Raw genomic sequence first — 26,695 nt, forward strand, 5'->3', positions numbered from 1 at the left:
TTATTATTAGCATCAGCTAGCACAGCACAAAAATATTTTCTATCTCTTAAAAGAATGTCAGAGGTTGTGACGGTGCTCAATGCTACACAGCATTTGGAAATGATAGGTGCTTCTGTCATAATAATTGCAGGCCAAGGAATGGCAAAATGATTAATCCTGGTCCCATTCATGTTCTTCAAGCCTAGAAAAATATCAAATTAAAAAGTAACATAAAAACACTTTTCTAACTGCAAATGTCTTTCCACACACACAACAACACGCACACTAAAATCAATATAAATAATAAATCACTATCTTGGTAATAAAGCTGGTAGAAAATACATACTGGGGTACATGTCTACAAATTACAGTGTTCACAACTACCACACTAATTATTGTACTGGTACATTTTGTTTCACAAAATACACAACATTTGTAACTTAAAACAAAGGAATAGTTTTACAAATATAAGGTTTTTATTTCATGAAACAATTTTCTTTCACAAACTAATAAGCCATGTGTACGCAGGTGTGTGTGTGTGTGTGCGTGTGTGAGTTTGTGTGTGAAGAGAGAGAAAGAGAGCATATATAGCAGTCAACTTTCAAGATAAAAATAAAGTTATGGCAAAAAAACAATGCATACATGTAATGTACGATGCCGTATTCTCAAAAGCATTAGGATCTGTTCTCCTAACTAAAGAACCACAGTTTTGTTGGCACATCCAGCAGATACTCTAGCACTCAAAAAAAAAAAAAAAAAAAAAGATTGATTACGTACTGTATACGCTAAATATACTGATAGTCAATGAAAACGCATCATTTACTTTTCGAATAGCATTTAAGTTCCTTTGGCACATTAAGAAAATAAGTTTTCGTGTGAAATATAACCCATTATTCAGTCACACAAGGTGAAATAAAGATCAGAAAAGATCATTAAAATGCAAGGTCACGTGATCAAATCTCTTTGGTTCCGCCCAGCCTCCAGCATCCCCAGTCGCTCTTCCAGTGTCAGACGTGGCATGACATTACTTTTTTTGGCATGTGTCATACTGGATTTGGTGACTACCTTAAATAGGCTTAATTAATCACCATATATTGAACCTGATTAATTCACACCAATCACGAAACAGGAAAAACACATAATTTTGTAACAGCTGACCACAAAATCAATAAAGTGGAAATTTTAAACATCCGAGTGGTCAGCCCACTCTCTTTTGACCAAATACGTGCATCTGTACTCGTTTATATGGTTGGAATCAATTCTAGGTAAAAGTACAAGAGTACAAAAGTACAAGAAAGTTTTCTGATGCGTTTTCATCGACTGTCAGTATATAAACCTCGTTGGAAATATCGAAAACCACCAAGTTACAGGTTTGGTCAGTGCTCAAAAATTTTATATGTTCAAAAATGAATGTCAAACTATGGAAAAACCTGAACAGACAAAGGAAAAAGCCCATCTACATTTGGCACAATTCAAAAACACAGTTACAATGCCGCTTTGTGTGCAGCCATTTTGGAAGACGAATGTAACTTCAGAAAATACTCAGTGAAATTGATACACGAACATTCCTTTGGGGTATAAGATGTAACTGAAGCATATGCTGTATCGTCTTTTTGAATTTATTAGTATATAAATCAACTGGTCATTGTATAAACATATGTACATCTTACCTGTCTCAATGCCTTCTTCTCCCACCATTTTTTCTTAGAGCTATCCGCTCCCTTTTTGAAAACAAGGCCAAATCTAATATTTTCCTAAGTAACTGTCATATGAGCCACTGGCTCCCGGGCTATACTAAAACTGCATTTCATTTCAAACAAAAAATACTTGCAATAATTGCTTCCTTCCATGTTTCCCTTCACTGTTTGGAGATTGTTAAAGAGAAATCAACTAAAAATCCACAGAAGTGTTTCTAAACACTCGAATTACAAAAATGCTCAACAGAAGACTGTACCCAAGTGGTATAAAAAATAATCAATTTGAATAGGATGCCATCTACATCTTCACTACAGTACCAATGTGTGTTAAATAGTGCAAACTGCCATTTCATACTTTACCCAGGAAATGACAAAGAAAACAACCATCAATATGTTCCTTTCAATGATAACTATTCTAAGTTTATTCATTACTGCAAGCAAAAAAAAACAAACAAAAAAACAGAAAAAGGCTTTGTAAAAGACTAAATTATGCAATGTAAACAATAAACAAACTTTATGATCAAGATATATATTGGTCTATATGAGCATCACAATATTAAGTGAACTGTTCATTGTTCATATATATATACTAGTATATGTCATAGAGGCAAACTGCCCACATACGATCACAAAAGATATGAAGAGCTGTACACTGTGGCCATCAGGATCACTCAGTTTCACACTTAAGTACAGATTCATATTTAAGAGTACATGAGGAAAATTTTATTTCAATCAAAACCAGGCTGCATGAAAACTACCAAGAGCTAATAAGTTGATGTGTTTTTTTACAAATACATAATCTACATTTCATTGGAGGAATGTAAACAGGAATATTAACAGTATAGTATAAACAGTATATCGCTTCTGGTACTGTCTGGTACCATTTATGATTCAGATGAAGAAATGCCTTTAATAATTTTGTTCTCAGTTGAAAATGCATACTACATATTAAATATTAATTTAAAACCATTTGTAATTTTTTCACTGCACTCTCTATTGACGGATTGCCTGCAGTTAAGTTAGGTGGAAAGGATAACACGTGGCTTTGTTTGCTGGCTGCTGCTGTCAGGTAGCAGGCCTGTAGCCAGGGGGGTTCAGGGGTTCGAAAGAACTGCCCTTTTTGTCAGAAAAAAGTCCATTCTGGGATACTCTGCCACAGGTGTACTGGTAAGACATCTACATGTAGACATGAATCACTGGATGACATGAATCACTAATTAATCCTGAATGACAGGTCTATACCAGTTCTCTTGCTGCCTTGTAACCACTCCCTGAAAAATGCACAACAGATAAAACTGATTTTAATAAAATGTGAAACAACCAAAAGGTTCAGGCTATTGAGAGTTCAAGTACACACTTTGAAAATGCCAGAATAAGAAAAATGAAAATATTTCAAAAATATTATAAATTTAATGAAAAAAAGATAATCCTATAGAACTGGTTTTCTAATTTGAGCATCACAGGATAACCAAGGCTGCAAGCAGCATGGCAGGACAACAGAGACGGCCAAAACATGGCAAGACAAGTGTGACTGCCAGCATCATGGCAGGACAACTGAAACTTCCAGAACATAGCGGGACAACTGAGACTGCTAGCTGGATGGCTTCAATGGCAGCCATTGTAATCCTTTCAGAATAGGAGTTATATGATGTGCACTATTGCACTTTATTTGACAAACCAGTTTTGCAGCCGAGTTTTGAATAACTTGTAATTAATTTTTTTTAATCTGATAGTCACATGTACCAAAGAGGAGACTTGCAGTAATCTTATCTTGATGATTTTTTTTAATGTATTTACTAATTTTTCAGTGGTTCTGTTATAAAACACTTTTCTTACTTTTCCAATGTGCATAAGATGCTGATTTACACATTCAGATACATGCTTCCCCACACAGTGCCATTTTCATTGAGGGTAACTACCAGATCTTTTACAGAACTAGATGGTTTTATAAGAACATCTATGCAAATGTTGGCATTTGCTGCATTTTTCCTATTTGCTTTGAACCTTGATGTAAACTACCCTCTACCAGGGCACAGTATTCATTCTAGGAATGTTTCAATATGGGACAAAGGGCCCCTATCATAAAAAGAAGTGGGTCATTACATTTTGAAGTGGGCCCTTTTTCAAATCTTTAAATAATAATATGTAACACGTGTTTTACTGCTGTGGTTTTAATATTCAGAGATGAAAAATACTTTATATCATAAAAATAATATTTTGACTTGCAGGTTCACATTCAATAGGTTATCCCAACTTTCTAAAATAAGAGACTTCATGCTCGAAATTTTGTTTACAAATATAAGATTACACTGAAATATGTTGATGATTCTTTCACCAATAACCAAAATCTTACTAAAACAAGATTTTAAAACCATTTTTGGCTTCAATTTATAAAAAAAACCATGAAATTTAATTAATTATATAAGGTTGAGATAGCACATAAAAAGCTACCAGATTGAATGATATCACAAACATAAAAATCACTAAGAGAATCTGTCCCTTTTTTGATACCTACAAAGAATGTATCGGAAGGATGAGGGAGATTGCAGCCAGCTTCAACAAATTGGGAAAGTCTTCACTATGGTGTGTTTTGATAATGCTCCACAGTTTGCAGGTGGCATCTCTTGCATACCCCATTCTGAAAACCAATTCTTTGAGTTTAGACCATTCACTCATACCTTGTTTTTCAATTATTATTGGCACTGATCTGGACCCATGATGTTCAATAATGTTACCATAATGGCTAGCAAGTTTCTGTATAGGGACTTCACCCCAATTTTCTCTTTCTGACTCAGACAAAAAGCTTAGTGGTCTCATGCTCAAATACCCAAATGCTGTTACCATATCCAAGTGTTCCTGGGGAAATCTGGCATTTATGTTGTTAATGAGATTGTCAATAAATTGACACTGAATTGCCTTGCATTGTTTTTCATAATTAGGACAACAAGTCAGAAGGTGGTCCCTGAAGAATTTACGTTGACCTGTTCCCACCTTCAGGAGAAATTCCTCGATGTAGCTGCCAGGTTTACCAGACAACAGAGATGCCTACCTAAAAATGTTAAAATCAGGACTTTTGGTAAAATTTTCAGTATTTTCTAATAACTTTCAGTAACACAAATCCAATTAATCAACACCTTATTTAAATCATTAAATGTTATTAAGCACTACCTTATTTTTTTATTTTTCCTTATTTATGAAAAAACAATGAATGAAATGGTAAAAAGTTTAGGATAACCATTATTTATTTCATCAGAATTTATTGATACACAATTTTATTATTCACAGATTAAATTCATTGTATGATTTAACAAATTACACATTCACTGTAAAAAGTTGTTAATAAAACCACAGCTTTAATTATAGTTCGTCCAACCTGTCACTTCGTTTATCAATTGGTAACTTTTTTAAGATAAACTAGAGGATCAGAGAGGCGATACCGCCTCTGGATATTGTACCACCAGCTGGAGTAAGCTCATTTGTATGGAAAACCGAAAAAAAAAAGGGACACCACTACCAGTCTTGTGCTTGACAAGCTCTATAAAATGCAATAAACTAGAATTCTCAAAATATGCAATATATATATATATATATATATATATATATATATATATATATATATATATATATATATATATATATATATAAAACTGTAAAAATGGTCCTATCAATTTTCGAATTGACCTGTATTTTCCTCTCATTGATCATTCCGGTGATTTTCTAGACAAAAGGCCTATTTGTTTTCCTCGAAATGTATTATCAGTGTTGCATATTTGCTGATAAAAAAGAAAACCAAGAGGCAACACTGGGTATATCTCTGCTAGTTTTGAAGATATGAGGGGCAAGAAAATATGCAAAGTTTAGTTCATGGTGAAAAAGAAGGTCATAAAAAGTAAGTCAAAGGTCAATTTCAAGGCCACAGTCAGATTGCCAGTATATGCTTTCCTACTTAAGTTCAATAGCAACTATGAGCCTACCTCTGTCAGTTTTCCGAGATATAAGGGTGACAAAATTTACCAGGTTCAATTCATGGTGAAAAGTAGGTCAAAGGTCAATTTCAAGGTCACAGTAAGATTGCCAGTATATGACTTCCTACTCAAGTTCAACAGTAACTATGGGCGTATCTCTGATAGTTTTAGAGATATAAGGTCTGGAAAATTTGCAAAGTTTAGTTCATGGTGAAAATTAGGTCAAAGGTCAAATTCAGGATCACATAAAATTGCCAGTTTATGACTTCCTATTCAAGTTCAATAGTAGCTATGGGCGAATCTTTGCCAGTTTTGGAGATATAAAGATCAGAAAACTTGCAAAGTGCAGTTCATCATGAAAAGTAGGTAAAAGGTCAATTTCAAGGTCACAGTCAGATTACCAGTATACGATTTCCTATTCAAGTTCAATAGTAACTATGGGCATATCTGTGCTAAAAAAACACTGAATATCTGATATTGAACTTTTTGATATAATGCAACGCCTAAGCCGAATTGAAAAAGGAAAAATGGGCACCACTTTCTGTGTTGCACTTGATAAGCTCTACAAAATGCAAAACACAAGAGGTCTCTAGCATTAACGGTTCCAGAATTACAGAAAGTTTTCTGTTTCGCATCTAATGGCCGCTACTCCGATGAAAATGCACCGATTGACCCCAAACTCAAAAAGATGAAAGATGACCCAAAGGGTAACAACTACCCATAATATTATAGGTTAGATCTGTGTAGTTTCTGAAAATCAGCAGAAATAAAAAAATTTTCGCAAAAAAAATTAAGATTTTTAGAAAATCTTGGCCAGGTTGACCTCGAAATAAAGTCTAAAGTCAAATCCAAGGGCATATTTGGAATCTTCACATATGACTTTCGGTCAGACTTCTGTAGTAATTTTTCCCATAATTTCTTCGATTTGGGAGATATTTGGCATTGAATTTTCAAAAATTTTGACAAGGGTGTGTTTCAACGAGCGTCATGCCCAGACCAATGCACTGACTGAGACAAAAAGAACAGGGGGTTCAAGTTGAGATTATATGTGACCTAAATCCAAGAGATGGGTACATGGGTCCTTGCAGTCTAGGAGGAGAAGCAGTAATGGTGACTTGTATCCAGCGCCAGTACGCGGAGCCGCAGGAGCCGGCAGAGCCGTACGAGACGGTCGGGACTAAAATCATGAGTACCGCCAGCGTACACGCTGGTGGTACTAAATATGGCACTTACAATATTACTAGACCTTTTATACAAAAAAGGTATTAGTATATGAAAAGCACAAATTAAAAACCTACCATCCATTGACTGAACGGAGCATCCAAGTACTTCTAAGCGCAATTCAGGTCTCCCATTCCAGGCCAGAAGATGTATACTTATGGCATCTGCTATGAATGGTGGGTGCATATACTGTGTAACCAGCCCATTCCAATCAGTGTTTCCGGACAGCTGAAATATTTTACTCAAGGTGAGGAATATGCAAATCAGTTGTTCTTAATGTTCAACAGTAAGATACCCAGACACTGTAATATATTTCAGATATACACTTATGCACTGTAATTTCGTGAAAACACACACACACTTAACAAGGTAACTATAGTAGCTTTCAAAAACAACACAAACTTATATGGCAATATATACATTTTTTATGAGTCTCAGAATAGATGTTATAAAAGTACAAATGTCATTGTTACATGTCTCTCCATACCTCCAGAGTTCCATTGGAAGAATAGTTGTGCCACCCCTTTTCATCATTGTAGGTAACTCTGTACTGCGTTATCCAGTTTGTTGAAGTGGACTGTGTGGTATAACCCCCTAAGAGCAGAGAAAATTTATGTTTTTAGCTTTCTATGCATCTCATCTCCTCTCCACTATCCCGTCCTCCCATCCTTACCTCCTGCTCTCTCTCTCTCTCTCTCTCTCTCTCATCCTCACTTCCTCAAATTAAAGCACAAACTACCCTTCCGAAATTGTCTCACCAACAGCACAAAAGTTAATCAACTTAATACCAGTTATCAAAAACACATTACTGTTACCCTACCTTGTGTGACAATCCCAGTTACAATACGCCTGGTATTAAAGGTGAGCTTGACCCAGGGGGCACTATCAGAAGTATTTGGAGCCCATGCACCTTCATCATAAAGACTGGAAAAGTATATCAGAAACCATTTATGAAAACCCGTTTCCATGTATGTTCTGTAAAAAATCCATACAATTTGTAGGAAATTGATTAAGATCTACATGTAAAAAATTAATTTCTAGATTTGCAATAAGATTTAGCCAGAAAGAAAGGGGGGTGGGGATTCCACTGCTAAGTCTGAAGATGTATGTTTGCATTTACTACAAACACACACACAAAAGAAAAACACACACACACATGCATATTTGTGTGTGTGATATATGTAAACGAATCTTACTGTATGTTTTGTTTTTGAAAGTTTGCTTCTGCTGCTTCTGATGACACTTCTACTTGACTGGATGACAACAGAGACTCACTGCAGGGTTCTAATTCAAATAAAGGTAAATTAGGAAAATCAAGGTCTGTCTTCGACCCCTTTCACATACACACTATTGGTCTACATAGACCAATACATTTCTATGGGATTGCTTAAATAGTGCAATCAGCTTAACTGAGTGACATGCCTCCTCTTCTTTCCAACGTTCTATAATCACCAGCATTTCTGTATTCTTCTCAGTGCCAGGAGGCCTGTCATTCAGTTAAGCTGATTGCACTCAGCTAGAGTCCCCACAGAGTTGGATAGATCTACCTAAGACTAGACCAAAGGTGTGTATGGGCAAGGGACTTTACAGATTATACTGATGATAAATTTAGGCCAATACATAATTTCTAAAATGACATACTCCAATCTAAACATTATGATATCATTTAACAAAGTTATATAGACTTTATATTCAGTTGGCAGCCATCACAAAGTTAAAAAATATATTTCAAGCATGTTATTATCATGTTCCACACATACCCATGAAGCATTCCACCCTCAAAGAAAACTCTTTCCCATCAGGGCGTATCCAGTATTTACCAGGTAGAAACACACCTTGACTTTTTAGAGATTCACAAGATAACGCTTGGAAGTGATATATCGCTAGGGTAATGAAAAAATATAACACCAATACAATAATATTGCTACCTGAATAATCTTATGAATGTTAATTAGTCGTTTACCTGTTCCTTTGAAAAACACCTAAGTATGATTAATGATTAAAAAATAAGTGTGACCAGTTCAGTTGAGTTAAATTTAGACACATTTCATTTTTTTTACCACATAAACAAAGGAAAATAATTCCTTCTTATCCTTCTTAAACTTAAGGTATCTGCCATCAATACTTACGGCCTATAAACAAAAGGGCATGATTGGCACCACCACAGTTTTCCAGGGAATTCCCAGTGCATGTCTGCTCACACATCATTTCATCTGCTTTTGTTAAATCATTATAGTTCGTTCTACAATAGCAGTGAGTGAGGGACACAGCAACTATATGGTAATCAAGTCCCCGGCAGTACTCTATACACTGTAATGCTGACATGTGTTTATCACTGGTTACTTCTGCTTTCGAGGTTGTTGGTTTCTGGTAGCATCCCAGGTATCCTTGAAAATAAAGAACAATGCATTAATATCCGAAACCTATATTTATGGTAGCGTCATTCTGACAAGGAGCATATAACAAAGTAAAATCTTGACAAAAGGATTAATATTGTGTAAATTTGATATGTAGTTTTAAGGATATTTAAGGACCTTTCCTGCATCTGATAATTCAGTAATGCATCTATCTTTGTGCTGATTTAAAAAAAAAATACTTGAAAATATAAAATATTGGCATTTATATTTCTCATTGCATTGTATAAGCATAGGCAACTCAAAGATTTAATCTTCCATTTAACACATATCTATTTTGAGGTGAGATAGCACTCGGTATGGGGCGTAACTTCATCTCGAAACAAGATTTTATCACTAAAATTGGTAGAGTTGACCACAAGTGTATAGGTTACAATCCTGTGCATCACTTAAGTTCAAATGTTTTTGTTATGGAGTTATGAGCCCCTAATTACAGATTTTCATTTAACAAGGGCATTATTTTGCTTTATCAACGATAAAATCTGAACTAAGACTTTTAAGAAAAATTGCTGGCAGGGTTTGGAGTACTAAATGGTGTCATTAAATCAGCATTGAAATGGTGACCATGAGTGCTCAGGTAAAAGAAAAATTTAAGAAACTGATTTTTCAGTTTTTACCCCAAAATCACAACTATGACGTCGCCTGTAAGATGTGTAAATGTCAATTAATCTAGTCACTGAACACTGAAGATTATATATTACACAAAAAGAATGTATGTAAGGCAGTAAATAAGGAGTTTTGGGGAAAGGGTGACAATATCCTTTAAACCCTGTGTGTACGTGTGTGTGTGTAAAATCAAAAAAATCTTTATTTGTTTTAATCTATATTTTTTTAATTGATGAAGTTTAATCTAAATATTATAAACTGATTGCTTATTTTTTCCATAAAAACTCACCATAATTCTTTTGACAGATAAAAGAGGAGGCTGAGTCATTAAAATCCTGCAGTAAATATCCAATACCCTGTGACATAACCATGAATTGGCTCCAAACATCAGATGGTTCATTGGTATCCATGATACCTGTAACATCTACGAAGGAGCCATCAACACTGCGATAAACATTTAAAGAATATGGATCATATAAGCCAACCAGCCATTTTGAAATTGATGAGTACTGTGGTAATGTGGAGAGGACATTCTGAAGATGACTCTTTATGCCAGTGTCTGCTGGCACAGCTATGTAGCCACCATCTTCCAAACATTTCCTTCTGGCTTCAGATGGAGAAACTTCTGTTGAATTGATGATAAAGCAGTTGCCCCAGTACCCATAACCCCAAGGACTGCTGCATTGTGTTTTATCTGCCAGGTCTGGAGAGAAAAAAAAATGTAATTCACTACAATAAACAGTTGCCTTAAATCTTACCAGGCAAAACATATATACAAATATCTCTGCAATACTATGGACAACTATGTACCAAGAAGAGAATTTTGTTCACTACAGTGCTTTTTTTTACCATATCATCAAAACAGTTTTTGCCATTTCATACATCTTATTTGAATAGTTTCTCTTAATTCCGAGGTTCTGATAAAAAAAAAGGGTGACACTCAAATTTAAGTCTCTAAATGATTGACATACATGCACATGTTGGTGGATATCCATCCCAAGTAAAGTTTGCCTGGCATGTGAGTCTTAGAGATCCATTGACAACATCGTAGCCTTGGAAACAACCATATGTGACATCCCCTCCTATCTGATATCCCCCCACTGTTTTTGTGGCATTTACCCCCTCACCGGGGTCACTACATCCTAGAGTATATCATCAAAATATTCCATACATAATGTCCCTTATGGAGGTTATAAAATATTGTAAATCATAATATCTTAAACATTTACATACATGAAATACTTAGAACTTGTTAGGAAATGTTTGTTTAACTTAAAGGGGATAATTATTCCTAAACAAAATTTCAGTTTCAACTATAAGAATTAAGATATTTCCCTTACGGTCACACTCCAATGGTGCCCCTCCTGTCCACTGTCCAGTCACTCCACAGGTAAAGCTTATATTCCCTGCACTCTGTGAATAACCAGCATCACAAGTGTACTGAACCTCCTCTGAGTTCCTATAGTGGGTTTTCACTGGGCTGTAGGAGGCCATGGTACCATTGGGCGGAGGTGTGCAGCCTGAAAAGAGCATTAATTGCCAGTTGTTTTAAACGATTACACAGGTCTTTTCAAAGATGCTAAACATTCTCAGTTTAACTAGTATGCGTATATATATATGTTTTAAGTTCTGTTACTAATGTTGAAACTTATGGGGAATGAATTAAAAGAGACAGGAGTAAAAATCAACAGAAATGTTTTCAGGTTTGTATAAAGAAACTGGTTCTGTAAATAGAAAAATATATGCTCCAAATATTTTCCCCCTGAGATGTTTTGTTCACAACCAACATACCGCAGGCTGCATTTGTTATTGTTATATCATCAATAGCAATAGAGCTGTCATCCACCATGGCACCTGATGTTTTTATTCCTTCAAATATGACCTGAAATCAAGACAGATATTAGTGACAACAATCTACACTATGTTCTGATGCCAATCACGTGATCCAAGGAGGATATTTGATAGACGCGATATATTAATTTCATCACCATAACAAAATTTCAACATTGTGAATTATTAATTGTCAAAATTCACCATATCAAGCTGGTTTAATCTGATCGCTCTCTTACTTGGAACCTCTCCGTAGTGTTTATGAGGACATCCACATGTCTCCACTGATCTTGACTACTGCCGTCATGACTCCATGCTGTATATATCTGGCTGCTGCCATTTATCTGGTATTTCACATTGAACGTCACCAAATGAGATCCAAATGCATAGTACTCAAAGCTTACAGTGGCCTGGCAGTGTTCCTGGGAAATGTTTATCCATGGGGATCTTATCCTTGCTGTGGCTTGTGAAGAAGCAGTCTGCCAAATTGAATTGTTAACATATTTATTCCAACCAGTACAGAATTTTAACTTACTTTATTTTTTTATGATTATGATTGTCTCAAAATACATAAAATCATTTAAGAGCTTGTATCATCACTTGAGAAGGAATGCATCACATCAGAGGTACGTTTTTCAAAGATGTTATGCTGCCCTCCCCCTTATGCCTGCCCCTCCCCCCCCCCCCCCCCCCCCCCCCCCTCAGATCCCCAGCAAATACATTACCAGAGAGGTAGTACATGTACCTGATATCTGGGTTCCAGCAGGTAGTAGAATCCATCATTCCCTGTGTGGTCTGCCTGTGGCCCAGTGCTACTCCTCCCTGGAGCTTCTCTCTTATAAAGAGTCCACTCCAACTCTTCATCTTTATCTTGTGTGAACCCACAGTTATCACTGTCAAATTGAAAGGACGCTGGGGTGGACACAACTGAAATGAAAGACCATAAAAGATGATGTGAAAATAACTGATCATGATCACTGATAGGCATGACTTCCTTGAATTCACTTTGCTTATGCAAAAGGTGCAAGGTGACTGATCTGGACCTCCCAAGGCAAGAGAGTGGTTTGCCTTCATTTGTTTTCAACCTCAGACTATGTGAGTTATTATTATTCATGGTTTGGGCTTTTGATAATTGCCAGACAATCATCTTTAAAAAATTACTGAAATATAACACATAAACATAATCTTTGTCAATAAAGGAAGACTATATATACCAATAAATACATATACAGGGGGCATCTCAATAGTCCAAAGGCTCACTGGTCCAAAAAATCGTAGCATTATCATCAGTTTTTTAATCAAGGGTTCGTTGGTCCGAAGGATCTATAGTGAACATTCGGACCAATGAACCTTCGGACTATTAAACCTTCGAACTATTGCCACAGCCCCCACATACATATTCATGTCCAGCTTCATGTTTTGTGGCAATTAAGGCAACAATGCAGGTGTTTAAACACCCCTTCACTTTGAGGATCAAGATAATTTAAAATCTGCACAAAAATAGGTCATAGAAAGATTTAAGCTAAAATATTAAGGAACACATTTAAATAAACTAATTAAAGGCTCTAACAACTTTACTCAGTACACACACAAACACAGCAAGAAAATTACAATATGCTGTACTTTAGCATACCTTCTATACAGTTGCCAGGCACCTGAATCACTCTGATACCATCAATAGCTATATCTCCACCAGTTCCAGATCCAGCAATACCATTAAACTGAATCTACAAAAAGAATGTGTATGTTTAGTTTTACATGAACCTATTGTAATACAATTAATTTACAAGAAGTTTGGTATCTAATCAGGAGGGAACATAAAACATTGTTCTATATACATGTATCAAGCAATGAAAGAAATATATACACATTCAAGGGGATGAAAAAATATTTTGCTTGTTTTTAATAATATGAAGGTTTAGAATATCTATATAAGCAAATAAGAAAAATTTAATTTCAGTCAGTTTCTTAACTATTTTGTTTTGTTTCATAAATAGGATCACTCTATTTGCAAAAGCACTAAGGCTGTGAAAGTTTACAAAAAAAAAAAAAATTAAATGGATATGGACAGGAGATCAAATGGATTCTGGAACATATATATTTGACAAACATTAGCCAGACAAACAAGTTTCCAGACAGAGAGACATACAGATGGAAATACAAGACAGACAGGCAGACAAACATACTTTAAAATGAATAATTCCAGATGGTTGTAGGATCCATGTATATTCCTTCCATGCATTCTGGACCTCATTTAGATGGAAAAGTTTCATATTCCGGTTGAAAGTCGACTGCCCAGATTCTTTTTCAAGTAATATTACAGTCAGTGCATTGACATCACCACCATAGATGTGTGCCCAGAATCTCAAAGTCACTAATCCACACTGATGAACCTCAAGATCTGGAGTCTCCAAAGCAGCTATGGCACCATTTGACTAAAAGTTGGATTAGTACATATTATGTATCTTTAATAAATCAGCTATATTGTAGAATTTTCTCCTAACTTGTATTACATGAAGCAAATCGATGCCAGTTCCAGACTAGAAACGCAGCCAACATCTAGATTTTCTAAGAAATTTTTTATCTCATATTAATGCATAATAAATTTGGTACAATCTACATACTTGACCATCTACTTCAATATACAAGTAATGTCCTATGCCTTCTTTTGTTATAGGGTCAGCAGAAGGTCCAGTGCTTGCAGTAGGAGTGGATCCGCTCTTCAAAGTCCAGTCAAACTGATCTGATGTGAGCTGATTAAAGTTGCAAATGGTGGAGTTCTCAAAGTCACAGCTGGTTTCGTATGGTAGACCTGCAGATGGTGGGGCAGAGATGTTAGACAACAATAAAATAAAGCAATCAAATGTATTCAAAATAAAAAAAAAAAAAACAATTTCCCATCCTACCTCGTAGTACAGTGAAAAGGTGATTTACCGACAAGCATCGATTATTATAATATTTCTAATGGAAAAACTTTTGTAAATCAAAACCTTAAGTTTACGTGCTATTATTATTATTCCATACTAATATCTAAACAGACTGAATTCTTTACCACTATTATCATCTCCTTTCACTTGTATTTCACACAGATTCATAATTTCGTTGTTTCCTTCTATCTGAATGGAGACATATCTGCCCGCTAGTGGACTGGCACAGTTAAAAGTGTCAGTGGCTCCCCCTGCAGGCCATGTTCCAGTATAGTTAGAACACCAGATCCAAGTACTAGAGTCATGTCCTCTGTCGATGTCAAACTCATCACTCACAGATATTACGAAGTCATGAAGACGGTCATCTGGAACAGTTTTTGTCAGGTGAGATACTATATGAGTTCATGACATAATAATAATAATAATAATAATAATAATAATAATAATAATAATAATAATAATAATTTTTAGGGTGATGGAGTGTTAAATCAGTAATAATATTTGTAACCCTACCAGCAGGTCCAAATATTTTTCAATATTTTTAATAGTCTAAGATCACAATTTGAATTCTCAAAACCTTTAATGTTTTACATGTTCTAAAAAAAGGGATCCTTGCAACATATTCAAAATCATGCTTTGCTTTCCTTTTAAGCAAATTGGTATGTGCATAGTTCAACTTACTGCAGCAGTCCCCTCTCCCTGTAATAGTTACAGTGGTAATAAAGGTGTATCTCTGAAGATCTACTACAAACCAAGGATCTGTCATAGCATTAGATTCCCAGCAGGATTTATGTGAATAAATCGGATCTTGGTTTCCGTCTAAAACTTGATATGGTGAAACTGCATTTGTGCTACCAGCATACGCCTCTTTTCCAAAAGCAAGGTTTTCACCTGAAATTAAGTCTATAACAGTGCATATTGTACTTTAAACTGTATCCTAAGTACTGTACAGCATCATCACCACAAAATATGCTTCGAAAATGTTGCAATTTGTGTTATAAATACATTTAATTTGATTGAAATTAATATGTACTAGATTATTTACATTTGTTGTATCTTTAGTATAGTTTTTAAAAATATTTTTGCTTTTTTCTCTATGTTGTGATGCAAGAATATGACAATCATTGAGCTTCTCTTAATTAAAATATATACCCAATGCAATCTGCAAGAGATATTACATGTATCAATATTAAAAGACTGAATGGAATGCAACATTTATGAAATCTCTGAAAAAGAAGATGAAACCATAGCAGAAAAGATTTATGTTAATTTTTGGGCACTATTTTGTTTCACTACAGAGTTATATCAAGCAACTTAATGCCTCCTCTGACCAGTAATAATTTCAGATTTTCAAATCCCTCACTTTTTGTAACATTCTAATCTACCATTTCTAATATTTTCAGACACTAGTATCATTGTACTTTCAAGTTTCAATTATTTTTTCAAAGATTTTTATGTCAAAATATCTATGGAATTCTTTATTTTTTATATATACTTACAGTTCATCTGGGTTAAAATGTTCACATCATCTATGGCATAATCAGACTCATGATCATTTCCCCTCTGAGCTTCAAAAACAATCTGAAATTTGAAGAATATGGCATAATTTAAATTCTATGGTGACAGTGCATGTATCATTCTTCATATGTGACTTTGAGGATTTGATTTAGTCTGACAAACATTCACAAAGTAAATAAAGCAATAAATCTATATTACTATAAATATATACTACATCATGGACTTTGAGTAAAGATACATAATTATAATTTTCAGCATCATACCTGAAACTTGACATTTTTAAGAGGTAACAGTAATAACTCGTGCTCTAGCTCCATTGGGCTAAAAACAAAGACCAATGAAACTAGACAATAGGCCTATTGGTTTTCCTTGAAATGTGTTATCAGTGTTGCATATATGCTGACAAAAGAGAAAACGTAAGGGCAACACTGAGCATATCTCTGCTAGTTTTGAAGATATGAGGGGCAAGAAAATATGCAAAGGTCAGTTCATGGTATATGATTTCCTATTCAAGTTAAATAGTAACTATGGGTATCTCCTTGCTAATTTTGGAGATAAAGAGGCCAGAAAACATGCAAAGTATAGTTCATCATAAAAAGTAGGTCAAAGGTTAATTTCAAGGTCACAGTTAGATTGCCAGTATATGACTTCCTGTTCAGGTTCAATAGTAACTATGGGTGTATCTCTGCCAGTTTTCGAGATATAAGGGAGATAATTTTTGCAAAGTTCAGTTCATGGTGAAAAGTAGGTCAAAGGTCAATTTCAAGGTCACAGTTAGATTATCAGTATATGACTTCCTATTCAAGTTCAATAGTAACTAAGGGCTTATCTCTGCTAATTTTTGAGTAATTCACATTTTATTTTCACTACTGAATTTTGGATGTTGAACTTTTTGATTAGTGCAATGCCTAAGCCGTATCAAAAACAAAAAAAATGGACACCACCCCCAGTGCTGCCCTTGACAAGTTCTACAAAATGCAAAAAACAAGAGGTCTCTAGCATTAACGGTTCCAGAATTAGAGAGAATTTTCAGTTTCGGCATCTAATGGCCGCTACTACCATGAAAATGCACCGATTGACCCCAAACTCACGAAAATGAAAGATTACCCTAAGGGTAACACCTGCCCATAATATTATAGGAAAGATATGTTTCGTTTCTAAATATCGGCTGAAATAAAAATTTTCTCGCAAAAAATTCCCATTTTTAGAAAATTTTGGCCTGTTTGACCTTGAAATAAAGGTCAAAGGTCAAATCCAAGGGCATATTTGAAATCCTCACATATGACTTTTGGTCAGCCATCTGTTGTAATTTTTCCCATAATTCCATCGGTTTGGGAGATATTTAGCATTGAATTTTCAAAATTTTTGACAAGGGTGCATTTCAACGAGCGTCACGCCCAGGTCAATGCACCAACTGAGACAAAAAAACCTGGGGGTTCAAGTTGAGATTATATGTGACCTAAATCCAAGAGATGGGGACACAGGTCCTTGCGGTCTAGGAGGAGAAGCGGTAACGGTGACTCGTATCCCACGTCATCCTGCGGAGCCGCAGGAGCCGCAGGAGCCGGCGGAGCCGGCGGAGCTGTACGAGACGGGTCGGGACTAAAACCATGAGTACCGCCAGCGTACACGCTGGTGGTACTAATGATTTACTATAGAAAATTAAGTTAAAGATTTTCTACAAGACAATTCATAGAATGAAATATTTGCAAAGTCTAAATGTGTAGAAATTAAATTGTCCTGTGCTAGCAACTGTATGATGCACTAGTTTCTAAAACTAAAGCATGATCACACTCCTAGAGGTTTCCCTATTGTTTATTTCTCTACACATGCTTACTGAGTGATTCAACATAACAGGATTTAAGGCTATCTAGTTGTTTCCTGGTGTAACTCCTGGCCCCAGCATTCCCTGATCTTGATTTGTTTATCAAAATAGCCTCCAGGGTTTGAGAGCTCATGTTAGGCCTGAATGCAGTGTGAGTTTTTCTGACCATGCTGAAAACTCTTTCACAGTGTGCACTGGAGTGTGGGATGGTTAGGATCCTTAACATGAACTTGGGCAGAACTTGAAACATCTGCACACCATTCTCATCTTTCATCTGTCCCATTTCTGCCCATGCTTCATCCAGCCGATCCTTCTTGATATCCCTGATGTCAGTTACCTGATATAGAGCAAACTCGCTTTCCAGTTTCCCTCTCTCCTCTTCTGGTATCAGGCATGGGAACTTCTTCAGAAAGAACTGTACTGATGACTGATAGCTTTCAGTCTGCCGCTGCATGTCTGTGACTTCTGCATGTTTCAGCAATTCACATGAAAGAGGCAGCTTCTGTTTAATGTATGAACAGGCTGTTGAGAAGAATGATTTCACATTCTTGTGGAATTCCTGAATTCGCTTATCCCTCAGGTGGTTGTCTTTCTTCTGAGAAAGAAATGCTTTTGCCTCATCTCCAATGAGCAGATCATTTTCAGCCTTAATGTTGCTGGATACAGTGAACTGCACATCAAGGACACCCTTGTAAATCATAGCTGACGGTTTGACGAACATTACTAAGAGTTCTTTGAGCAGACTGTGCAGGCGTCTACGCAGAACATGGATCTTTGGTTCAGCACACTGCAGCTCTGTGTTATATTTATCAAAAACAGCTATGGCATGCTTCAAAAATAAACAATACAATCTGTTTGTTGGTGACTTGAAGAATGCCTTCATTCGGTCAAGACGATCAGCTTGCTTTGAGCTTGTTGAAGAACTTTCCTCTCTAATGAATTGGAGAAGCGGATCCCAGTTCTCAAGAACTCTGTTAAGGCATCTTGAAACACTTAACCAGCGGGTGCACACATGTTTCAGCATGTCAGCATCTTTTAGCTCGTGAAGCACCTGCATTGCTTTGAGCGAAGATTTTCGTAGTGAACTCTTGTCTAGGTAATAGTAGACATCCACAAGAATCTGATCAATGCTGAATGGAAGGCAATGAGCAGCTGCAAATAACATTGAATAACATTTGTTAGGACAAACTCAATGAATATTGAATAAAACAATACTGATACCATATAATCAAACAATATTTAAATTCAAATTAAAATACATTTTCAAAGACATTTTTGCTTATTTCAATAATGAATTCAAATACCATTTTCAGCTGCATGGTGAATCAGATGACACGCGCAGCCAGACAGATAAATGGAAGGGTGAACTGTAAGCATATGTCCATACACTCCATTCTTCTTCCCGACCATCACATTGGCATTATCAGACCCTAGTGCTATACAATTTGTCCAGGGAATGTGTTCATCTTGAAACACTTTGTCAATCAGATCAAATATGGCCTTCCCTACAATAACAACAAAAATATAAAAATCAATGTGATTTACAAGTAACTCATAATGCAACACAGAATCATAACATTTGCATTGGTTTTAATAAAAGTATTATAAACTAAAGCAGTTAAAGGGACACAAAAGAGGATTCTCCCGCCAACACTAACATCAAACGAATTTTCCCAAGGTAAACGGCATTTTTCCACCTTTTATCATCCTTTTCTAACACTCGCCATACTTATGTAACAATTTTGGAAAAAGGTGAAATATCCAAACCTGTGCTTAAGCGCGGGTTTGTCTTGATGGCTGACTACATAGGCTGAATAGGGGACGGTGAATATAGCTGTTTTGCGATATTGTTTAAGGCCATCTATCTTTGAATTTATGTTTTAAACGTTTTTATTGTACTCATGTAAGTTCAACAAGAAGCGATTCATGTCTTTACATTGCGATCAAAATCCTATTTTGTGTCCCTTTAATATTTTAACTTAATCTCAACAAATAATGCTACTATGAAATCATATTGAATAAGAAAATAAAAAACAAAATAAAAAATACACACCATCATGCATCAATGATCAGTCAGCAGGCAGAACGATTGTTAAAAAAAAAACTGAACATGAACAATCTCTGAAAACAAAACAAAAGAAAATATATTCTCTTCACAATTGATGAACAAACTTGACTGGGTTGAAAGTGTTAGTATATGAATAAAATACATGCATATATTCCCCACAAAAAGTAATTGTAATATATTATTAGCGAAGTTTTAAAATTCCATTCACTACTAATGTGCGTGTGTGTGTTTGTATATTCACATGTATTGCAATAAAATATTATTATTTCATATAAAAATTTCAGCTTTACCTGTTGCTGATCCTTTACAAGTCGGCACACTCAGCACGTCTGATCTGACCTCAGAAGTTTGTGGATCGACGCATCTAATCACAAGAGGGAATAGTTTCTCCGTATCGTTGCTACCATCTGTCGATATGGTAAAAGGGTTGTCTTTGATTATGTCGATCAAACGTTTCTGGGTATGCTGGGCATTTTTCTGTACAATTGCCGTTGTTTTTGAGCGCCCGCATGCAAACGATTTGGCGATTTCAGAGTCACTGAACTTGGTTTTACATATGGCTGTTATTTTGTCCATAATTGAAAATGGGAGATTTTGTTCCACACAGAGATCGACGAAGGCAACCTCCGCATCAATCACATTATATTTCAGTTGAGTCGTCTTTTGTAAGAACTTGCTCATGTTTGAGCTGACTGCGGCCTTCGCCAACTTGGCATATTCAGCGTGTTTCTTCGACTGCACATGTCGGCGGCAGTCATCCCGGCCACCGTGCGCGATGGAAATGTCCACGCGGCACACTTCGCAATACGTATGACAACTGCCTTGTTTGCTTGCCTTTAAGCAAGGCCACTGTAATGTGTAGCTGGGGATAAAGTTTTGGCTCCGTTTCTTCGCGCTTTTGTCATTTTCTTCGCCTTTACGCTTCTCCGCCATTTCTGACAACACGTGTGTAGCAGAATGAAACGAAACTGGTGATCTTTTCAATACGCATGCGTCAGTCCCTACATAGGTTACTTACACTAGACATGATTGGATAGTTAGATACGACACTTCCGCTATTTGTATTGTGGACTCTACTTACTACGGTATAAACAAAAACAAACAATTCAATCAATGGTTATATTAAATATACCCCAATAAAACGTACTTCAAAACTATTCTTCCGTAACATCGTATTTTATTGTCAAATCCGTACAAAATACGGCCAAATCGTAACGATAGGCATCTCTGAGACAACCCTTCACTACTTGTGGCATGGTCCCTGTGCTTTTGCAGTTCTCTCAATGCATGCTTCACATTAACATCCACCAAGGCTGGGTCAAGATCTTTCTTTTGGAAGAGTAAACATAGCTCTGTGACAATGCTGAGGATGGACAAAAGCATATGGGTGACAAAAACAAAACTGAATTGTGAAAGTTTCTTTGCAAAACCTTTTGCCTTGGCATCACTTGCCCCCATTTCAGACATATAGGACACTAATGACCCATAAGTCCTGTAAATTGTTTTTATTGCTTTGTAGTAGGGCAACCATCGAACCTCATGGACTTCATTGCACTTTAAAATAGGTTCATCCAGCAGCTCCTGAATAGCTGTGATTCTGTTTACCCTGACAGATGATGCTTTAAAGTAATAAAATATACTGGTAATAGTTGATTGATAGTCCTTCATATAGTCTATAGCATTTGCTGCCTGGCTAGTACATAAAGCCAATCTGTGGGCAATACAGTGTATGTGAACCATCGCAGGATTTTCAGCAAGCAGTCTGCCTGCAACTCCATTTCCCATGCTGGTCATGCTCGCTGCACCATCAGAACCAAAACCATATATCTTACTTAAGGGGATCTCCTTTGATTTAAGATAGTCTTTGATAGCTGCTGCAACTGTGGCACCCTTGCCATCTGTGACATTTATGTCGGCTACAAAGTGGGTAGAAGGAACAAAGTTATCATCTAAAAGTCTGACACATATAACCAACTTTTTTGTTACTGTTATATCAGTGCTCTCGTCTGCTAGTATTGTTAGAAATGGTGAAGACTTCATTTTCTGAAGCAAGTCTTCCTCAACTGTGGCAGCAATAGCAACAACCATATCCCACCCTGCTGTATCAGAATTATACTTTGCATTGTCTCCTTGGTCTAAGTATGAAAGGTTGGGGCAATCCAGGTGCTGTAGCAACTCTATTAGGCTTCCAAACTTTCAAATTGCTATGCCCTCTTGAACTAGCCAGTACACGGACTTCATTGATGTCATGATTGCTCCATCTTTACCTAAAAATGTTTTATAAACGTTACTTTAAATTTGAATTTGGACATTATAACCTGCATAAAATGTTAAATAGTGTTGAAGGTACCTGCAAACATTACTCCAGCACACAATCCCTTACTTTATTTTTCCCTTAATCACCATGAACAGAGACCAAATCTCTCGACACACTAAAATTATGAAAAATGAATGTGAAAATTTTATCTATATATATACAAAAAATAATGTTCAGGGAAAAAACATGAGCGTAACGCCCTGTGTCAATGCTACGCAGCAAACGCATTGTTTACATAGTTGTTCAGCATTGCGATATCCCAGAATGCACTTTCGAGAGTTCTTCAACCTACACAAATATAACTACAACACGTGGGTCCGGGACCGTCACGATAATCAACAACGTACACTAGTGTCACTTTGCTGGCTCATGCTCCGTGTTACAAATAAATATTGACAAAAAATAATATCTTACCTTCTAAAGCTCTGCAAAAAGCCTGTTTAGCTTGAGCTGATTCCGACGTTTCTTGTATGGCAAGCTTGTGGTCTTTAGATGTCTCATGGTGCACAAGGATACTGGTTCGAAAGTTATTAGTCCCTTGAAATAATATATTGTCCTTCTTTTTTTCAACACATCAGCTGCAATACATCAAGTTTGCGTTATTGTCTTATACAAGCCACTTGTAAGTATGACCTTCAAGTTGCATTTCTAGTTGACACGGTATCAGAAGTCATGACAGCAGCACATACATCTACTTTAGCTCTCTTCTCCGGTGGAAATGTCTGCTGTGTATGATCATTGTCTCCGTCGCTACTATTCTGATCCGTTTTAGGGTGATCTTTGGGATCAACTTTCTTAAAAAAACTTAAAATAACACTTAGCTTCTTCTCCGCCATCATGTACAATGTACGTGTTGATCAATTGATTTACATGGACAATTAATCTCAGCCTATCAGGGATTCAAGAAAGGAGGGGTGATCGCCACTGATTTCCATAAAAAGCATGACATCAGCATAAATTAAGATATTTGTTAAAAACTGCGACGAGCAAAGAATATCTTCATTACGTCGAACATAAGATCTTGATGTCAAGAGATGTCGAGTAAACAATCAAACTTTGGTCGTGAATTTGCCGAATTGGAGGGCGCGTTTAGAACACAAAAATGCGCCACTGTTAATTCTCTTGAATTTTGTTGGCGCAGCTCACTCTAGGAATTGCGTCAACCTAATTTTTTCTGCGCCAATGACGCAAGGGCGCATCCTAGAATGAACACTGAGGTCAACAGATTGATTTTCCACAGATATTCACAGATACGTCTCTAGATAAGTAGACAATCATTTTGGTCTGATGTCACCCTGTACTGAAATCTCAAGGATGATTACATGGCTTGTAAATGTTTGCATAACTACTCAGGCATGGTCACTTAGCGAGTCCCTGCAAAGTCCCCTTGACAGTAATCAAGATAGTGAATTTCTCATCTGTGACAATAAAACAGCCCTTTAACAGACAGACAAGACAAGGCAGGTTGCATAACAAGTGTTAATCATATTGGCGCAAAGCCCAGCTCTCATTGAGGTCCTGCAGAGCAAGTACAAAGCCTTCTGCCTGCGTGCAGAATTAATTGTTTCCTCCTGGCCAAACATAACAGGGTCGCCTCAGCAAATATGTCCACAACAATAACTGCGGCCCTGGGCGAGGGTAGATGTAAACCATATCAACTCGACCTTAGTATCATTTAAAGCCAACATGTTCACTTTCATCCATTACTCGAAAACTCTGCAAGACAATCCTCCATAGGAGTGATTGTTGCAGACTGGTTGCTCTTGCATGTAACATAAACTTGTATGTCAGCTGCTAAAATGACAGTGTTCAGACCATGTTAAAGTATGATATTTTCTACAGGTTACATGTATAATAATGAGAATAGGATTGGACTTAACACAGCATCAAGGGAGGGCAGCCGAGACTAACGGCTTCATAGGAGAACCACAAATACTGCCATCATCATTGCAGGGCAGCCGAGACTGCCAGAACATAGCAGGACCATCAAGACTGCCAGAACATGGCAGGACCACCGAGACTGCCAGAACATGGCAGGACCACAGAGACTGCCAGAACATGACAGGACCACCGAGACTGCCAGAACATGGCAGGACCACCGAGACTGCCAGAACATGACAGGACCACCGAGACTGCCAGAACATGGCAGGACCACCGAGACTGCCAGAACATGACAGGACCACCCAGACTGCCAGAACATGGCAGGACGACCCAGACTGCCAGAACATGGCAGAACGACCGAGACTGCCAATGTCATGGCAGGACGACCGAAACTGCCAATGTCATGGCAGGACGACCGGGACTGCCAATGTCATGGCAGGACGACCGGGACTGCCAATGTCATGGCAGGACGACCGGGACTGCCAATGTCATGGCAGGACAACCGGGACTGCCAATGTCATGGCAGGACAACCGAGACTGCCAATGTCATGGCAGGACAACCGGGACTGCCAATGTCATGGCAGGACAACCGAGACTGCCAATGTCATGGCAGGACAACCGAGACTGCCAATGTCATGGCAGGACAACCGGGACTGCCAATGTCATGGCAGGACGACCGAGACTGCCAATGTCATGGCAGGACGACCGAGACTGCCAATGTCATGGCAGGACGACCGAGACTGCCAGTGTCATGGCAGGACGACCGAGACTGCCAGTGTCATGGCAGGACGACCGAGACTGCCAGTGTCATGGCAGGACGACCGAGACTGCCAATGTCATGGCAGGACGACCGAGACTGCCAGTGTCATGGCAGGACGACCGAGACTGCCAGTGTCATGGCAGGACGACCGGGACTGCCAGTGTCATGGCAGAACGACAATGACTGCCAGTGTCATGGCAGGACTACCATGACTTCCAATGTCATGGCAGGACAACCAGGACTGCCAGCATCATGGCAGGATGACCTTAACTGCCAATAACATGGCAGGACAACTGAGACTGCCAGTATCATGGCAGAACAAACAACCTTACCACAGGTCAATCAAGTCTATCAAAGCACGGGAAGACAATTGAAACTGCCAGAAAATGGAAAGGCAACCAACACTGCAGCTTAATGGCAGGACAGCCAAGTCTGCCAAAATGATGGCAGGACGACCGAGACTGCCAGAACATGGCAGGACCACCAAAACTGCCAGTTTCATAGCAGGACAGCCGAACCTGCCATCAGAATGACAGGACAGCTGAATCTGCGAGAACGCTGGCAGGACAACCAATGTCTGCCAGCTACACGGCAAGACAACTGAGACTGCCAGAACATGGCAGGACAACCGAGACTGCCAGTTTCATGGCAGGACAGCCGAACCTGCCTTCACAATGACAGGACAGCCGAATCTGCGAGAACGCTAGCAGGACAACCAATGTCTGCCAGCTACATGGCAAGACAACTGAGACTGCCAGAACATGGCAGGACCACGTAGACTGCCAGTTTCATGGCAGGTCAGCCGAACCTGCCATCAGAATGACAGGACAGCCGAATCTGCGAGAACGCTGGCAGGACAACCAATGTCTGCCCGCTACATGGCAAGACAACTGAGACTGCCAGAACATGGCAGGACAACCGAGACTGCCAGAACACGGCAGGACCACGTAGACTGCCAGTTTCATGGCAGGTCAGCCGAACCTGCCATCAGAATGACAGGACAGCCGAATCTGCGAGAACGCTTGCAGGACAACCAATGTCTGCCAGCTACATGGCAAGACAATTGAGACTGCCAGAACATGGCAGGACCACGTAGACTGCCAGTTTCATGGCAGGACAGCCGAACCTGCCATCAGAATGACAGGACAGCCGAATCTGCGAGAACGCTGGCAGGACAACCAATGTCTGCCAGCTACATGGCAAGACAACTGAGACTGCCAGAACATGGCAGGACAACCGAGACTGCCAGAACATGGCAGGACCACGTAGACTGCCAGTTTCATGGCAGGACAGCCGAACCTACCATCAGAATGACAGGACAGCCGAATCTGCGAGAACGCTGGCAGGACAACCAATGTCTGCCCGCTACATGGCAAGACAACTGAGACTGCCAGAACATGGCAGGACAACCGAGACTGCCAGAACATGGCAGGACCACGTAGACTGCCAGTTTCATGGCAGGTCAGCCGAACCTGCCATCAGAATGACAGGACAGCCGAATCTGCGAGAACGCTGGCAGGACAACCAATGTCTGCCAGCTACATGGCAAGACAACTGAGACTGCCAGAACATGGCAGGACAACCGAGACTGCCAGAACATGGCAGGACCACGTAGACTGCCAGTTTCATGGCAGGTCAGCCGAACCTGCCATCAGAATGACAGGACAGCCGAATCTGCGAGAACGCT

At 38.1% G+C, this 26,695-nt stretch overlaps 3 protein-coding genes across 4 annotated transcripts; all 3 read right to left on the bottom strand.

Annotated features, from left to right (window-relative positions):
• Positions 1–1,584: 1,584 nt before the first annotated feature.
• Positions 1,585–16,474, bottom strand: LOC147763583 (uncharacterized). The gene is made up of 22 exons (XM_087003394.1): positions 16,421–16,474; positions 16,139–16,253; positions 15,321–15,530; positions 14,765–15,004; positions 14,337–14,524; positions 13,899–14,147; positions 13,346–13,439; positions 12,458–12,639; positions 11,952–12,191; positions 11,674–11,764; positions 11,223–11,402; positions 10,854–11,024; positions 10,172–10,585; positions 8,992–9,249; positions 8,623–8,745; positions 8,059–8,146; positions 7,683–7,786; positions 7,350–7,456; positions 6,936–7,090; positions 4,668–4,721; positions 4,192–4,314; positions 1,585–2,947 (listed from the first exon to the last, which is right to left on the bottom strand). The coding sequence occupies exons 1-20, from the start codon at positions 16,472–16,474 to the stop codon at positions 4,670–4,672; spliced, it is 3,315 nt and encodes a 1,104-aa protein (XP_086859520.1). The 3' UTR covers positions 1,585–2,947; positions 4,192–4,314; positions 4,668–4,669.
• Positions 16,475–16,507: 33 nt separating this feature from the next.
• On the bottom strand, positions 16,508–20,437 carry LOC106154078 (uncharacterized). Its single transcript, XM_013528315.2, has 4 exons — positions 20,341–20,437; positions 20,036–20,103; positions 19,287–19,487; positions 16,508–19,134 (listed from the first exon to the last, which is right to left on the bottom strand). The coding sequence occupies exons 2-4, from the start codon at positions 20,043–20,045 to the stop codon at positions 17,981–17,983; spliced, it is 1,365 nt and encodes a 454-aa protein (XP_013383769.1). The 5' UTR covers positions 20,046–20,103; positions 20,341–20,437; the 3' UTR covers positions 16,508–17,980.
• LOC147763584 (zinc finger protein 862-like) lies at positions 20,064–24,772 on the bottom strand. Of its 2 annotated transcripts, none has more exons than XM_087005062.1 (2): positions 22,782–24,771; positions 20,064–22,317 (listed from the first exon to the last, which is right to left on the bottom strand). In XM_087005062.1, the coding sequence occupies exon 2, from the start codon at positions 20,981–20,983 to the stop codon at positions 20,318–20,320; it is 666 nt and encodes a 221-aa protein (XP_086861188.1). In that variant the 5' UTR covers positions 20,984–22,317; positions 22,782–24,771; the 3' UTR covers positions 20,064–20,317. The 2 variants fall into 2 exon arrangements, with proteins under 2 accessions (XP_086861188.1, XP_086861186.1); XM_087005060.1 differs by having other exon boundaries at positions 20,984–22,317; positions 22,782–24,772.
• Positions 24,773–26,695: the final 1,923 nt, after the last annotated feature.

This window comes from Lingula anatina, chromosome 2, assembly GCF_051362555.1.
Source record: "Lingula anatina isolate TDL-2025a chromosome 2, LinAna3.0, whole genome shotgun sequence".
NCBI lineage: Eukaryota > Metazoa > Brachiopoda > Lingulata > Lingulida > Lingulidae > Lingula > Lingula anatina.